The sequence below is a fragment of the Nerophis ophidion genome, linkage group LG10, assembly GCF_033978795.1.
Source record: "Nerophis ophidion isolate RoL-2023_Sa linkage group LG10, RoL_Noph_v1.0, whole genome shotgun sequence".
Lineage (NCBI taxonomy): Eukaryota > Metazoa > Chordata > Actinopteri > Syngnathiformes > Syngnathidae > Nerophis > Nerophis ophidion.
The window spans coordinates 2,682,291-2,699,888 of record NC_084620.1 but is presented as its reverse complement, the minus strand read 5'-3'; the positions used below and the strand labels follow the sequence as shown (position 1 = coordinate 2,699,888).

The 17,598-nt window shown below is 40.4% G+C and overlaps 1 protein-coding gene across 5 annotated transcripts in view; it reads right to left on the bottom strand.

The window, feature by feature from the left end:
- The window catches only part of ppfia2 (PTPRF interacting protein alpha 2), a 197,312-nt gene that overhangs the window by 47,864 nt on the left and 131,850 nt on the right, over positions 1-17,598 (bottom strand). For 4 of the 5 annotated variants that reach the window (XM_061912019.1, XM_061912018.1, XM_061912021.1 and 1 more), the window contains 3 exons: positions 13,350-13,460; positions 7,939-8,160; positions 2,992-3,138 (listed from right to left, as the gene is read on the bottom strand). In XM_061912019.1, the coding sequence (XP_061768003.1) occupies positions 2,992-3,138; positions 7,939-8,160; positions 13,350-13,460 (480 nt within the window). The remainder of the gene's footprint in view (positions 1-2,991; positions 3,139-7,938; positions 8,161-13,349; positions 13,461-17,598) is intronic. The other variant, XM_061912022.1, reaches the window with a different exon arrangement.

The following is a 17,598-nucleotide window of genomic DNA, read 5'->3' as shown; positions in this document are numbered from 1 at the left end:
TCAAACACGTTGTAGATTCCTAAAGTAGCCTTAGCTTGACGCTCCTCTACTATCACATTCACTCCGCTTCTTGCGGCAACAACAAAACAAAACTCCAGACGTTCTTCTTGGTTTGTATGGTTTACTTGTGATCTTAATCATTCAAAAAATAAATAAAGATAAAGAGAGTTTCTTGCAGTACGAGTTAGAAAAAGTATGAATGAGTGAGGTCAAAAAAACTGTGTGGCTCGACTGCCATTACCCATGACACCTTGCGTCTAAAACCCACCTTACCACACAGATCCTTCCGCCATATATGCACTTAAAACAGTTACGTCATCAAATCATTTTGACAAATGTAATAATTACAACTAAAGTGATCTTTATATAATTACTCTAAGCCAGGGGTGCTCATTACGTCGATCGCGATCGACTGGTCGATCTCGGAGGGTGTGTCAGTCGATCTCAAGCCAGGCATTAAAAAATAGACATAAAAATGAGCAATCATCAATCATACCAAGACTTCACTTTCGTCAGTTGTTTGACATTCTCGGCACCCGAGGATCTTGTGAGATGACGCTGGCTGCTGCGAGCTCATACTTAAGAAAAAAATCACTAACAGGGCGGACGCAGAGAAACACATTTTATTTCTAGAGACTCCGTACCTACTGTCAAAACTCTAAAGACCGACTGCACACTTCCTGTCTTCACCATAAAAGACCTGTTTCATCCTGCCTGTGCTAACAAAATAAGAGTCTCAGAAAGCTAGCAAGCTACGGAGTTTAATGCCAATGTATTTCCCCCCCGCCCTCAGCGACCGCTTTCTCACTTGCTTGCCCACCCGCACACTCACCTGCTGCCAGACATTAAAGGGCCACACACATATGCTACTCTCATAACAAAGTGTTTAAAAAGGAGTATGCAAGTTGGACAAATGAGATGCCAAATCCAACCACTTTCATGTGGTATTGGACAGAAAGGAGGACTTTTTTTTTTTTCCTCCATTTGAAAATGCGGACGTTATCAGCACCACTGTCTAATTCCAATCAATGCAAGTCATCAGAATCAGGTAATACACCAACTTATATTCTTGTCTTCATGAAAGAAAGGAATCTATGTGTGTTAAACATGCTTGTATTATCATTAAACACCATTAACTTGTTAACAAAAATGTCTCTTTCATAAATAAATAAATATAAATTATAAATAGGAATGAGGTAGATCTCCTCGACTTGGTCAATTGAAAAGTAGCTCACCTGCAGAAAAAGTGTGAGCGCCCCTGTTCTAGAACATGGCCCATGAACAGAGGTGGGTAGTAACTCGCTACATTTACTCCGTTACATTTACTTGAGTAACTTTTGGGATAAATTGTACTTCTACGAGTAGTTTTTATGCAACTTACTTTTACTTGAGTATATTTATAGAGAAGGAACGCTACTTTTACTCCGCCTCATTTATCTACATTCGACTCGCTACTCGTTACTTTTGTTTATCGATCTGTTAATGTTTGTTTTGGTTTATGAGAGAGCTTCAACGTAGGATACACATGCCTGCGTTTCACCAATCACATGCAGTCACTGGTGACCTTGGACCAATCGAACAGACCCGACTTAAACAAGTTGAAAAACTTACTGGGGTGTTACCATTTAGTGGTCAATTGTACGGAATATGTACTGTACTGTGCAATCTACTAATAAAAGTTTCAATCAATCAATCAAAAGTGTAAAGAAAAAAAGACACTTTTTATTTCAACCGTACTTCCCGTCAAAAGCCTAAAGACTGATCGCACACTTCCTGTCTTCACAATAAAAGTGCCGCTCCATCGCGCCTGCGCTAAGAAAATAAGAGTCTCCGAAAGCCAGCGCAAACAAGCTAGCAAGCTACGGAGTTTGCCGCCAATGTATTTCTTGTAAAGTGTATAAAAACCAATATGGAAGCTGGACAAATAAAATCCCCCCCCAAAAAACGACTCTCATGTGGTATTGGACAGAAATCAGGAACTTTTTTTCTCCTCCATTTGAAAACGTGGACGTCTGATTCCAATCAATGCAAGTCATCAGAATCAGGTAATACACCAACTTATATTCTTGTCTTCATGAAAGAAAGGAATCTATGTGTGTTAAACATGCTTGTATTATCATTAAACACCATTAACTTGTTAACAAAAATGTCTCTTTCATAAATAAATAAATATAAATTATGAATAGGAATGAGGTAGATCTCCTCGACTTGGTCAATTGAAAAGTAGCTCGCCTGCAGAAAAAGTGTGGGCGCCCCTGCTCTAAGCATTCAATATATACATTTTCTTATCAACCTCGTCACCTCCGTTGTGTCCTGAGCAAGACACTTCACCCTTGCTCCTGATGGGTGCTGGTTGGCGCCTTGCATGGCAGCTCCCTCCATCAGTGTGTGAATGTGTGTGTGAATGTGGAAGTAGTGTCAAAGCGCTTTGAGTACCTTGAAGGTAGAAAAGCGCTATACAAGTACAACCCATTTATCATTTATCATGCAAATAAAGTAAATAGTCCCCTTTTGGCTGAATAAACATAAAGCACCTTTCATAAAATGTAAAATAACTTAAACAGCATTTAGGCTCCTACACATGTAGTCCGACTGAATAAGATAAATATGATCAGGATCTCTACATAGTCTTACTTCTTACACAAGTTTCTTTAATAGTTGGCCATCAGTCAACTTTGTCAGCCACCTGTCGCCCGTGTCTATACGAAGTGCGCAGTGAACCGAATTATTTGTCTCTTCCGCTGTTGACTAGATTGAATACGAGCGAATACATAAAGTAGTCCGGTACAGTTCCCCAATACATTAGTCGGCCCAATCCTCCTGCTCGTGTTGCAAAACTATCAAGAGCGCAGCTGCTGCTGCTGGGGATAGACGGTGAAAATAAATTATTCGACGAAGAAGCTCCAAAATTGCTTTTTGAGTGTTCTGGGACATCTTTACAGGTAAGGACATCTCAACCATCGATCGGACTCCAGGAGAAGCTTCACTCACCTGTCTGAGGAAGGCCTCCTTGTTGGCCAGCTCGTTCTCCAGCTTGTCGTTGATGTCGTGCACCGACGTGGACTCTCGTTGGGCGCTCAGGTAGCGCTTTTCCAGCGTGACGATGCGCTCCTCCATATCCTCCTTCTGGCACATGGCCTGCACACGGCACACAGTCAGCATCATCCATGTTTTGGAACGCTTACACGCTGTCAGAGAGGAATTAAATTGTCCCGCATTGTAGTCTTTTCAGGCGCCCCAACAGTGGTGGTGGTCAAAATCTAAGTCCAAAGTCCAACCTTGAATGTGTTGTTTTGTGTGTCTGTAGCTTTAATGCTAATGAGCAATTATGTCTGTGGTGCGGCAGCTTTTAAAAGGGAATTAAAAAAAAAAAATGTTACCGATCGTTCATTATGAAAGACGGCGGATGCATTTCTTTCAATGCATTTTAATCAACGCATCACTTTTGTTTTTGCTCCCATTTTTCATGAGTTACTCTCTATCCATCCATCCATTTTCTACCGTTTGTCCCTTTCAGGGTCGTGGGGTGTGCTGGAGCATATCTCAGCTGCATTCGGACGGAAGGCGGTGTACACCCTGGACAAGTCGCCACCTCATCGCAGGGCCAACACAGATAGACAGACAACATTCACACTCATGTTCACACACTAGGGACCATTTAGTGTTGCCAATCAACCTTAGACTTGGACTTCCTTTTTATTGTCATTCAAATTTGAACTTTACAGTAAAAATTTTTTTTTTTAGTTAATTATATTTATATAGCGCTTTTCTCTAGTGACTCAAAGCACTTTACATAGTGAAACCCAATATCTAAGTTACATTTTAAATCAGTGTGGGTGGCACTGGGAGCAGGTGGGTAAAGTGTCTTGCCCAAGGACACAACAGCAGTGACTAGGATGGCGGAAGCGGGAATCGAACCTGCAACCTTCAAGTTGCTGGCACGGCCACTCTACCAACCGAGCTCTTGGTAGTGCAGGATATTAAAAAAAATGCAATAAGGTGCAAATATAAATAAATAGATTACTGTACGGATAAATACATTGCACTTTTTCCACATGCGTCCATGTTTATGGATGTATGTTATATTGTCTTTTTTATTCCGGCGAGTTTATCCATTTTGTGGGGAGTAGATGGGATAATTTAATTATGATGCGTTCAAGAGTCTTACGACCTGAGGGAAGAAGCTGTTACAGAACCTGGAGGTTCTGCTACGGAGGCTGTGGAACCTCTTCCTTTTGTCCTATCCTATCCCCAGGTGCATGTCTTTCAACGATCTAAAACTTTTACTGTATACACAAAAGACCTATTCTTCTCAAATATTGTTCACAAATCTGTCTAAATCTGTGTTAGTGAGCATTTATACTTTGCCAAGATAATCCAGCCTCTCACCTGCATAGTAGACATGAGCACGTATTCCGACAAGTTGGTACATTTTGACAGCCAATTTAGACCCAGAAAGGCAATAACTACACGAAAAGACGCTAATTTTCACCCCCTTCTTCATCTAAATGGGAATATATCAACATCCTAGCAGTCGGCATCCTAATGACCACAGACATTGTATAGTAAGTGATGTTTTATTATATTTGTTGGCTTTCATAAAGTAGGCAATGACTATTGTAATCAGTGATGTTGAACTTTTTTTTTTTTTTAAATTAATGCACAGCTTATGCTTAAAATGATCAAAATACGTAAACATTAAAGGCCTACTGAAAGCCACTACTAGCGACCACGCAGTCTGATAGTTTATATATCAATGATGAAATATTAACATTGCAACACATGACAATACGGCCTTTTTAGTTTTCTAAATTACAATTTTAAATTTCCCTCGGAATGATGACGCATGTTTGTGACGTTATTGGTTGGAGGGGACATATTAGCCCAGCACCACACACGGCTAAAAGTCGTCTCTTTTCATCGCATTTTTACACAGTATTTTGGACATCTGTGTTGCTGAATCTTTTGCAATTTGTTCAATTAATAATGGAGACTATAAATAAAAATGCTGTTGGTAGAAAGCGGTGGATTGTAGCTGCCTTTAGCACCGAGACACAGACGGTGTTTCTTTGTTTGTTGTGAAGCTTTAACACAGAGCGGTCAAGCGAACATGATTCCCTACGTCAACCAGCATGTTTTTGGATGGGAAAATTGTGATATTAAGTCGGCTCTTACAGGAGAAATCAGTGGATTACTGGACCTCCTCCTGCAGCAGCAGTCAAAAAAGGCAGCTGTGAGCTTGGCTCTTCCATGGCTTCCATCAAAGACACTGGCGTTCACCGCAGCCATCCGACTTTGAGGTATGATTTTACAATCTCACTAAAACACTATTAAAACAATAACCAATTAAGGGGATCTTCCAGAATTATCCTAGTAAATGTGTCTAATTACATATGAAATGCTCACACTGCTACCACCCGGAGCAGTCGCTTTTTTTTTTTTTTTTTTTTTTTGGTGCTTCACTCTAACTTTCCTTACCCACAAATCTTTCATCCTTGCTCAAAATAATGGGGAAATCGTCGCTTTCTCGGTCCGAATAGCTCTTGCTGCTGGTGGCTATGATTATAAACAAAGTGAGAATGTGAGGAGCTCCACAACCTGTGACGTCACGCGCACATCGTCTGCTACTTCCGGTACAGGCAAGGCTTTTTTATTAGCGACCAAAAGTTGAGGACTTTATCGTGGATGTTCTCTACTAAATCCTTTCAGCAAAAATATGGCAATATCGCGAAATGATCAAGTATGACACATAGAATGGACCTGCTATCCCCGTTTAAATAAGAAAATCTCATTTCAGTAGGCCTTTAATGTTATTATAAATGTGCCTGTTACTACATTACATATATACTTACATCATGTATATATAACCTTAATAAAGGGTGTACCCCACCTTTCACCAGAGTGCAGCTGGGATAGGCTCCAGCACCCCGAGAAGGGATCAAGCGGTAGAAAATGGATGGCTGGAGGTCTTTGGATGTTATTTTAGGGGTCCTTAGGCAGTATAGAGTGGCTACCATTGGCTCCACTGTAAGCAGACTTTAATTTAAGTTAATTTACAAGTTAGAATGCATTAATGATTGCCCAGTTCCCGTTTAAAGGGTAAGGCATGTCGGACATCTGGAGGGTGCGGTCTGCGACTATCCTCTGTAAAATACTGTAGTTAGCCTGTTAGTTAACTAGTTAAGAACAGAGAGACGGAGTTGTGTGAAAAATAGATTTAAATATAATTTAGCCCAAATCTGCCAGCTAAATTATGTCTATATACTTTACATCTGTGCATCTTTCTAAAGACACCATTATCATCATCATCATCATCACAAAATACTCTTTTCATTTTGGGAAAGCTAGATAGTTTTGGCGTTTGTTTACATTTTTACAACCTCCAAACACGACGGGTTGAGTTCATACCAAAATGGATACATGGATGATACAGCAGAGGATTGGGAGAATGTCATGTGGTCAGATGAAACCAAAATAGAACTTGTTGGTATAAACTCAACTCGTCGTGTTTGGAGGAAGAAGAATACTGAGTGGCATCCCAAGAACACCATACCTACTGTGAAGCATGGGGGTGGAAACATCATGCTTTGGGGCTGTTTTTCTGCCAAGGGGACAGGACGATTGATCCGTGTTAAGGAAAGAATGAATGGGGCCATGTATCGTGAGATTTTGAGCCAAAACCTCCTTCCATCAGTGAGAGCTTTGAATGGTTGACCAAATACTCATTTTCCACCATAATTTACTAATAAATTCTTAAAAATTCCTACAATGTGAATTCCTGGATTTTTTTTTCCACATTCTGTCTCTCACAGTTGAAGTGTACCTATGATGAAAATTACAGACCTCTGTCATCATTTGAAGTGGGAGAACTTGCACAATCGCTGGCTGACTAAATACTTTTTTGCCCCACTGTAATTGTGTAATACTATTATTATTAGTCAGCCATTAATTAGTAGTTATTTCATTGATTTTGTTCCCTCAATTGCATGAAAACTACTTCAAATAACAATATAAAAAATTAAGTGAATATTATTAAAATCTAATGAATTGCAAATACCATCAAAATTAAATAGAGTTGGAAAGTTCGACGAGGTTATACACTGTGATTTAGTACAATTAATGAAGAGTAATCTTGATTTTAATTGCATTCAATAACTACATCTACCGGTAATGTACTTACAGTTTAAGAGGATAAATCTGAAAAAATAAAAACCTAAAAATAATAATCAAATATAATGCAAAAGATGGGAGTCATAAAAAGTGAAGTGAATTATATTTATATAGCGCTTTTTCTCTAGTGACTCAAAGCGCTTTACATAGTGAAACCAAATATCTAATTTTTACATTTTAACCAGAGTGGGTGGCACTGGGAGCAGGTGGGTAAAGTGTCTTGCCCAAGGACACAAAGGCAGTGACTAGGATGTTAAGGAAAGAATGAATGGGGCCATGTATCGTGAGATTTTGAGCCTAAACCTTCTTCCATCAATGAGAGCTTTGAATGGTTGACCAAATACTTATTTTCCACCATAATTTACTAATAAATTCTTTAAAATTCCTACAATGTGAATTCCTGGATTTTTTTTTCACATTCTGTCTCTCACAGTTGAAGTGTACCTATGATGAAAATTACAGACCTCTGTCATCATTTGAAGTGGGAGAACTTGCACAATCGCTGGCTGACTAAATACTTTTTTGCCCCACTGTACATGTCGCACACATGCTATTATTATAGAAAAAAAGAAGCGATAGAAAAAGTTTCTTTGTCGTTCTCAAGGCCTTCCTTTGTTTGTCATGTTTTTGGTTCTGTTCGTGAAACAAGATTAATTTCTTGCCACACAATCCGAGCAGAACAACTCCTGATTGGATCCACTGATGACACGCTGAATGCCAACTTCTTCAACATAAAAGGACTAACAGACGCAAGTGTGTCATGAAGACCTCTTTGATGTCCCGCTGGTACTTGTTGTTCATCTCCTCCGACTTGATGAGGTCCTTACGAGCGGTCTCCAGCTCCTGCTCCACCTCGCAGACGCGGGACGACAGCGAGGACATGCGCTCCTTCATCTGGGCCAACTCGTAGTTCTGCTTCTCCAGCAGGTCCTGCAGCTCCACCACCTGGCTGGCCTCCCGCGCCGTCTCCAGGGAGCCGTTGGACAGCCGCTGAGAGGAAAGAGGGGGGGGGATGGCATATTAGCATGTAGCGCAGGGGTGTGCAAAGTGTGGCCCGGGGGTCGTGTGCAGTCCGTGGCTAATTTATCAACGCTCAGTGGTACATTCTAAAAATACTACTAGGAGAAAAAAACAACAAACAAAGTTGGAATAAAAGAGCAGACAGGTGAAAAGTAACGAGAAAAAGTTGCAATGTTAACTCTAATAAACACAGCTGACATGCATGCTGTTTTTTTATTTATAGCAGAAATTGTTAAAAAAAAAAAAAATAAATCAAAATCAACGTTGTTATGAATTATTGACTTATTTAAAGGCCTACTTACACCCACTACTAGCGACCACGCAGTCTGATAGTTTGTATATCAATGATGAAATATTAACATTGCAACACATGCCAATACGGCCGCTTTAGTTTACTAAATTGCAATTTTAAATTTCCCGCGAGGTATCTTGTTGAAAACGTCGCAGATTGACACGTGTTTGTGACGTTATTGGTTGGAGCGGACATTTCAGCCCAGCACCATCCATCCATCCATCCATCATCTTCCGCTTATCCGAGGTCGGGTCGCGGGGGCAGCAGCCTAAGCAGGGAAGCCCAGACTTCCCTCTCCCCAGCCACTTCGTCTAGCTCTTCCCGGGGGATCCCGAGGCGTTCCCAGGCCAGCCGGGAGACATAGTCTTCCCAACGTGTCCTGGGTCTTCCCCGTGGCCTCCTACCGGTTGGACGTGGCCTAAACACCTCCCTAGGGAGGCGTTCGGGTGGCATCCTGACCAGATGCCCGAACCACCTCATCTGGCTCCTCTCGATGTGAAGGAGCAGCGGCTTTACGTTGAGCTCCTCCCGGATGGCAGAGCTTCTCACCCTATCTCTAAGGGAGAGACCCGCCACACGGCGGAGGAAACTCATTTCGGCCGCTTGTACCCGTGATTTTATCCTTTCGGTCATGACCCAAAGCTCATGACCACAGGTGAGGATGGGAACGTAGATCGACCGGTAAATTGAGAGCTTTGCCTTCCGGCTCAGCTCCTTCTTCACCACAACGGATCGGTACAACGTCCGCATTACTGAAGACGCCGCACCGATCCGCCTGTCGATCTCACGATCCACTCTTCCCTCACTCGTGAACAAGACTCCTAGGTACTTGAACTCCTCCACTTGGGGCAGGGTCTCCTCCCCAACCCGGAGATGGCACTCCACCCTTTTCCGGGCGAGAACCATGGACTCGGACTTGGAGCCCAGCACCACTCACAGCTAAAAGTCGTCTCTTTTCATCGCATAATTACTGTCAGGCATGGACATGGATTGAGTGTGCTCCTTCGACGCAGAGGGAATATGGGACGAGCCAGGCGTGAATCAAGGTACAAGATGTTTTATTGGGATTCTAAATACAAAAATAAACAAACCAAGGGCGCTCACAAAGAGGTATAAAACTTGGCTACAAAAATACAATCAGGAAAACAAAACAACTGCTCGATGGCATGAAAGACAATGAACTAACTTAAACTTGCACTGTGGCAAAACTATGAATAACTAACACAAAAAAACAAGGGGCATGGATTGCAAGGTAATTGGGGGTGCGTGAAGGCATGAAGCAGAATGCAAATAGCAGCTATGATGATTAGAAAACAGGTGTGGGACTGAGGGCTGGGCGTGACTTGGAGACCAGGTGGAAACTAATGGGTTACTATGGAAAAACAAAACCAGGAAGTGTAAAACGGGAAACAAGAGTTCAAAAACAAAAACATAACATGACAAAACAAGATCCATAGGTGTGACAATTACACAGTATTTTGGACATCTGTGTTGCTGGATCTTTTGCAATTTGTTCAATTAATAATGGAGACTTTCCACCAACAGCGTTCTTCTTTGACGTCTCCATTATTAATTGAAAAAATTGCAAAAGATCCAGCAACACAGATGTCCAGAATACTGTGTAATTATGCGATGAAAAGAGACGACTTTTAGCCGTGAGTGGTGCTGGGCTGAAATGTCCGCTCCAACCAATAACGTCACAAACACGCGTCAATCTGCGACGTTTTCAACAAGATACCTCGCGGGAAATTAAAAAAAGAAAAAATATATGATTTTTTTTTTTCTTCCAATCCGTCTTGCATCGACACTCAGGCAAATCATATTTTTGATGTAAATTTTCTGAACAGATTCACTTTGGAGCTGTTTATTTTATGGAGGAATGTAATTCATCATGGAACTGACATCCAATGTTCATCAAAAAGTATAGATTTTGAATCGAGAATCTTTACTCACAAGAATCGAATCAAATCGTGTGATGCCCAATGATTCACAGTCCTAGAAAAGATTGCGTTTTTTGGGGTTTTGCCATAAAAACAGGGTTTTGACAAAAAGTCCCAGATTATAAAAACAACAAAAAAAAGTTTATATTGACAGATAGACCTGAAGTTGAACCAGGGATTTAAAGGCCTACTGAAAGCCACTACTAGCGACCACGCAGTCTGATAGTTTATATATCAATGATGAAATATTAACATTGCAACACATGACAATACGGCCGCTTTAGTTTACTAAATTGCAATTTTAAATTTCCCGCGAAGTATCTTGTTGAAAATGTCGCGGAATGACGCATGTTTGTGACGTTATTGGTTGGAGCGGACATTTCAGCCCAGCACCACTCACGGCTAAAAGTCGTCTCTTTTCATCGCATAATTACTGTCAGGCATGGACATGGATTGAGTGTGCTCCTTCGACGCAGAGGGAATATGGGACGAGCCAGGCGTGAATCAAGGTACAAGATGTTTTATTGGGATTCTAAATACAAAAATAAACAAACCAAGGGCGCTCACAAAGAGGTATAAAACTTGGCTACAAAAATACAATCAGGAAAACAAAACAATTGCTCGATGGCATGAAAGACAATGAACTAACTTAAACTTGCACTGTGGCAAAACTATGAATAACTAACACAAAAAAACAAGGGGCATGGATTGCAAGGTAATTGAGGGTGCGTGAAGGCCTGAAGCAGAATGCAAATAGCAGCTATGATGATTAGAAAACAGGTGTGGGACTGAGGGCTGGGCGTGACTTGGAGACCAGGTGGAAACTAATGGGTTACTATGGAAAAACAAAACCAGGAAGTGTAAAACGGGAAACAAGAGTCCAAAAACAAAAACATAACATGACAAAACAAGATCCATAGGTGTGACAATTACACAGTATTTTGGACATCTGTGTTGCTGGATCTTTTGCAATTTGTTCAATTAATAATGGAGACTTTCCACCAACAGCGTTCTTCTTTGACGTCTCCATTATTAATTGAAAAAATTGCAAAAGATTCAGCAACACAGATGTCCAAAATACTGTGTAATTATGCGATGAAAAGAGACGACTTTTAGCCGTGAGTGGTGCTGGGCTGAAATGTCCGCTCCAACCAATAACGTCACAAACACGCGTCAATCTGCGACGTTTTCAACAAGATACCTCGCGGGAAATTAAAAAAAGAAAAAATATGTGATTTTTTTTTTTTTTCCAATCCGTCTTGCATCGACACTCAGGCAAATCATATTTTTGATGTAAATTTTCTGAACAGATTTACTTTGGAGCTGTTTATTTTATGGAGGAATGTAATTCATCATGGAACTGACATCCAATGTTAATCAAAAAGTATAGATTTTGAATCGAGAATCTTTACTCACAAGAATCGAATCAAATCGTGTGATGCCCAATAATTCACAGTCCTAGAAAATATTGCGTTTTTGGGGTTTTTGCCATAAAAACAGGGTTTTGACAAAAAGTCCCAGATTATAAAAACAACAAAAAAAGTTTATATTGACAGATAGACCTGAAGTTGAACCAGGGATTTAAAGGCCTACTGAAAGCCACTACTAGCGACCACGCAGTCTGATAGTTTATATATCAATGATGAAATATTAACATTGCAACACATGCCAATACGGCCGCTTTAGTTTACTAAATTGCAATTTTAAATTTTCCTGGGAGTTTCTTGTTGAAAACGTCTCTGAATGATGACGTGTACGCGTGACGTCACGGACTGTTAGGAAATATTAGCGATGTGCACACACACACAGCTGAAAGTCGCCTGCTTTAATCGCATAATTACACAGTATTTTGGACATCTGTGTTGCTGAATCTTTTGCAATTTGTTCAATTAATATTGGAGAAGTCAAAGTAGAAAGATGGAGTTGGGAAGCTTTAGCCTTTAGCCACACAAACACATGGTGATTCAGTGTTTAAAATTCCCGGAGGTAAAGCTTTGCTACGGATCAGAGCGGTCAAGCGACGTTCTCTACCAGCAGTTTTCGGTGAGAAAATTGTGGTAAAAAGTCGCCACTTACCGTAGATCAGCTGAGCTTGTGCCGTCCATAATGCTGCCGTCGACTTCCATCAGACACTAGCCTCAAGACACCCGTGGATACACCCCTCCAACTATCAGGAACTATTAAACTCACTAAAACACCAGCAACACAATAGAAGGATAAGGGATTTCCCCGAATTATCCTAGTAAATGTGTCTAAAAACATCAGACTCCGTCCCAATGCAATCGCATTTTTAATTTTTTTACTTTTTTTTTCTAGTCCGTCGCTATCATTATCCTCAAACACGAGTCTTTCATCCTCGCTCAAATTATTGGGGAAATTGTCGTTTTCTCGGTCCGAATAGCTGTTTTTGTTGGAGGCTCCCATTATAAACAATGTGAGGATGTGAGGGGCCCTCAACCAGTGACGTCATCGTCTGCGACTTCCGGTACAGGCAGGGCTTTTCTGTTAGCGACCAAAAGTTGCGAACTTTATCGTGGATGTTCTCTACTAAATCCTTTCAGCAAAAATATGGCAATATCGCGAAATGATGAAGTATGACACATAGAATGGACCTGCTATCCCCGTTTAAATAAGAACATCTCATTTCAGTAGGCCTTTAAGCGTTGAATACAAAAAACAAAAAAAACCTACTTTTGAATCTGACTTATCTTTAATATTTTTATGATTAAGACCCTTCCTGGTCCCTGACACCAAACTTTAGGGCAGCCTGTTGTTTAAAAAAAAATTCCTATATTGTTTTGGTTTTGAAAATGGCCGACGTGCTTTAATTTTCCAGTGTGCGGCCATCAAGGAAAAAGTTTGGACACCCCTGATGTGGAGTATATACAAGTATTCATAGTTTCCACAGAGTGGTACAATATACTCACCTTTCCATGGACCTTCTGCTGAGCTTCGCCGCCCTCCAAGATGTCATCGCCGCCGTCGCCCGACGCCACCTTCCTCTGGATGTGAGCATTCTGCTCACGTAAGGCCACGATCTGCAGCAAGAGGGCGCACACGCTGGCGTGAATGACCGAGTTAGCATGCGAGTCCAACAACGGGCAGTCATGTGGCTCTAATGACGTTAACGTGGCACGCGGCGGAAATTCATCGACTTAAACACATCATGTGACTTTGCTAAATATGTGGCTCTGTACTTTTCTTCTTCCTTTTTTCAACTGTGGGTAGACTGAAGACTTTTTTGTTCTTCTTGAACCATGTTTCACATAAATATAAATAAGTCTTTAAAATGATAAACAAGGTTTGCTTGAAACTGTCAACTTTATTTTTTTTTTTATCTTAAAATGTTATATTTTTCTTAAAATGCATGAAAACGGAATAGATTGACAAAGCCACACAATTGAAATGAGAAACAAAAAAAATGAATTTGAATAATATAATCTATTGAATCGGAAATATCATCGAAACTAAATGGAATTGAAAAATTCAACTACAGTAGGTGAAATAGTGTAAATAAAAAAATATATTATATGGTTACTGTATGTAGGTAGTGATAATAAAGTATGGTCTGTACTTTAGAACGATAGAATACAACAATATTATATAATACAGTGACAACCGTTTTGTGTTTGTTATAAAATGTCTGTGCTTTTCTAAAAATAATCATTAAGAAACACATACAGTGGGGCAAAAAAGTATTTAGTCAGCCAGCGATTGTGCAAGTTCTCCCACTTCAAATGATGACAGAGGTCTGTCATTTTCATCATAGGTACACTTCAACTGTGAGAGACAGAATGTGAAAAAAAAATCCAGGAATTCACATTGTAGGAATTTTAAAGAATTTATTCGTAAATTATGGTGGAAAATAAGTATTTGGTCAACCATTCAAAGCTCTCACTGATGGAAGGAGGTTTTGACTCAAAATCTCACGATACATGGCCCCATTCATTCTTTCCTTAACACGGATCAATCGTCCTGTCCCCTTAGCAGAAAAACAGCCCCAAAGCATGATGTTTCCACCCCCATGCTTCACAGTAGGTATGGTGTTCTTGGGATGCAACTCAGTATTCTTCTTCCTCCAAACACGACGAGTTGAGTTTATGCCAAAAAGTTCTATTTTGGTTTCATCTGACCACATGACATTCTCCCAATCCTCTGCTGTATCATCCATGTATCCATTTTGGTATAAACTCAACTCGTCGTGTTTGGAGGAAGAAGAATACTGAGTTGCATCCCAAGCACACCACACCTACTGTGAAGCATGGGGGGGCAAACATCATGCTTTGGGGCTGTTTTTCTGCTAAGGGGACAGGACGATTGATCCGTGTTAAGGAAAGAATGAATGGGGCCATGTATCGTGAGATTTTGAGCCAAAACCTCCTTCCATCAGTGAGAGCTTTGAATGGTTGACCAAATACTTATTTTCCACCATCATTTACAAATAAATTCTTTAAAATTCCTACAATGTGAATTCCTGGATTTTTTTTTCACATTCTGTCTCTCACAGTTGAAGTGTACCTATGATGAAAATTACAGACCTCTGTCATCATTTGAAGTGGGAGAACTTGCACAATCGCTGGCTGACTAAATACTTTTTTGCCCCTCTTTAATTGTGTAATACTATTATTATTAGTCAGCCATTAATTAGTAGTTATTTCATTGATTTTGTTCCCTCAATTGCATGAAAACTACTTCAAATAACAATATAAAAAATTAAGTGAATATTATTAAAATCTAACGAATTGCAAATACCATCAAAATTAAATAGATTTGGAAAGTTCGACGAGGTTATACACTGTGATTTAGTACAATTAATGAAGAGTAATCTTGATTTTAATTGCATTCAATAACTACATCTACCGGTAATGTACTTACAGTTTAAGAGGATAAATCTGAAAAAATAAAAACCTAAAAATAATAATCAAATATAATGCAAAAGATGGGAGTCATAAAAAGTGAAGTGAATTATATTTCTATAGCGCTTTTTCTCTAATGACTCAAAGCGCTTTACATAGTGAAATCAAATATCTAATTTTTACATTTTAACCAGAGTGGGTGGCACTGGGAGCAGGTGGGTAAAGTGTCTTGCCCAAGGACACAAAGGCAGTGACTAGGATGGCGGAAGCGGGGATCGAACCTGCAACCCTCAAGTTGCTGGCACGGCCGCTCTACCAACCGAGCTATACCGCCCCAGATGATGGGAAATTAATGTACATACAATTAGGCGGCGCCAAAATGATTATACTAAATGAATAATAAATAGTAAAAATATAAATGTTTCTTGAATAAATTGTCAATATAATGAAAATATATTTTCACCACATTAGTAATTTTTTTTGCACTTTAGAAACTTCTGTATGACTTTAGCTTCAGACTTCTTATGTGTGTATGCGATTGCCATTACTGCCACCAGTGGTGAAAGAGTGTACTACAACTGAGTACCGCTGCGGCACATATATTGACCACAGCTGAAAAACAGATGTTTTTTTTGTTGTTGTTGTAAACATTGCTATTGTTAAAGGCCTACTGAAATGAGATTTTCTTATTCAAACGGGGATAGCAGCTCCATTCTATGTGTCATACTTCATCATTACGCGATATTGCCATATTTTTGCTGAAAGGACGATAAAGTTTGCAACTTTTGGTCGCTAATAAAAAAGCCTTGCCTGTACCGGAAGTAGCAGACGATGTGCGCGTGACGTCACAGGTTGTGGAGCTCCTCACATCCTCACATTGTTTACAATCATGGCCACCAGCAGCGAGAGCGATTCGGACCGAGAAAGCGACGATTTACCCATTAATTTGAGCCGGGATGAAAGATTCGTGGATGAGGAAAGTGAGAGTGAAGGACTAGAGAAAAAAATAAAAAATAAAAAAATAAAAAAGACTAGGGCTGTGGGAGCGATTCCGATGTTATTAGACACATTTACTAAAGTTAAAGTTAAAAAAGTTAAAGTACCAATGATTGTCACACACATACTAGATGTAGCAAAATTATTTTCTGCATTTGACCCATCACCCTTGATCACCCCCTGGGAGGTGAGGGGAGCAGTGGGCAGCAGCGGCGCGGTGCAGCGCCCGGGAGTCATTTTTGGTGATTTAACCCCCAATTCCAACCCTCAATGCTGAGTGCCAAGCAAGGAGGTAAAGGGTCCCATTTTTATAGTCTTTGGCATGACTCGGCCGGGGTTTGAACTCACGACCTACCGATCTCAGGGCGGGCACTCTAACCACTAGGCCACTGAGTAGGTTAATTCTGGAAAATTCTTTATCTGCTTATTGTGTTACAAGTGTTTTAGTGACATTATATTTTCGTACCTGAAAGTCGGAGGGGTGTGGCGACCGCCAGTGTCTTCGATGGAAGACACGTTTCTCGACGAGGCAAGGCAGCCGGGCTGAGATTTATTCTTTTTCCCCCTCCTCCACGGTGTAAGCATCCGACGGTCGGGGGCGGCCGGTGGGAGGAGACAAGAGAGGCACGACGCAAGCTCTCCGCTCATAACTACGGTAAGAGCCGACTTAATACCACAATTTTCTCATCGAAACCTGCCGGTTGACATGTGGTAGGGAACCATGTTCGCTTGACCGCTCTGTTCCATAGTAAATCTTCATCGTCTGCTTTCGGGAATGTAAACAAGGAAACACCGGCTGTGTTTTTGCTGCTAAAGGCGGCCGCAATACACCGTTTCCCACCTACATCTTTCTTCTTTGATGTCTCCATTATTAATTGAACAGATTTTGCAAAAGATTCAGCAACACAGATGTCCAGAATACTGTGTAATTATGCGATTAAAGCAGACGGCTTATAGCTGGGATCTGTGCTGGATCAAAATGTCCGCTACAATCCGTGACGTCACGCGCACGCATCATCATACCGCGACGCCTTCAACAGGATACTTCGCGCGAAATTTAAAATTGCAATTTAGTAAACTAAAAAGGCCGTATTGGCATGTGTTGCAATGTTAATATTTCATCATTGATATATAAACTATATATATATAGTGGGTAGTAGTGGGTTTCAGTAGGCCTTTAAGAAACACTGATCTGGTAAATAGGAATAATAGTTTATGGTTATAAACTAAAAGTAGTAAAGTAGTTTACTTGATGGACACAGTTATGGTTTGACATAAGATGAAAAAAAACAATAATAACGTAATGTATAAGAATAGTATACGT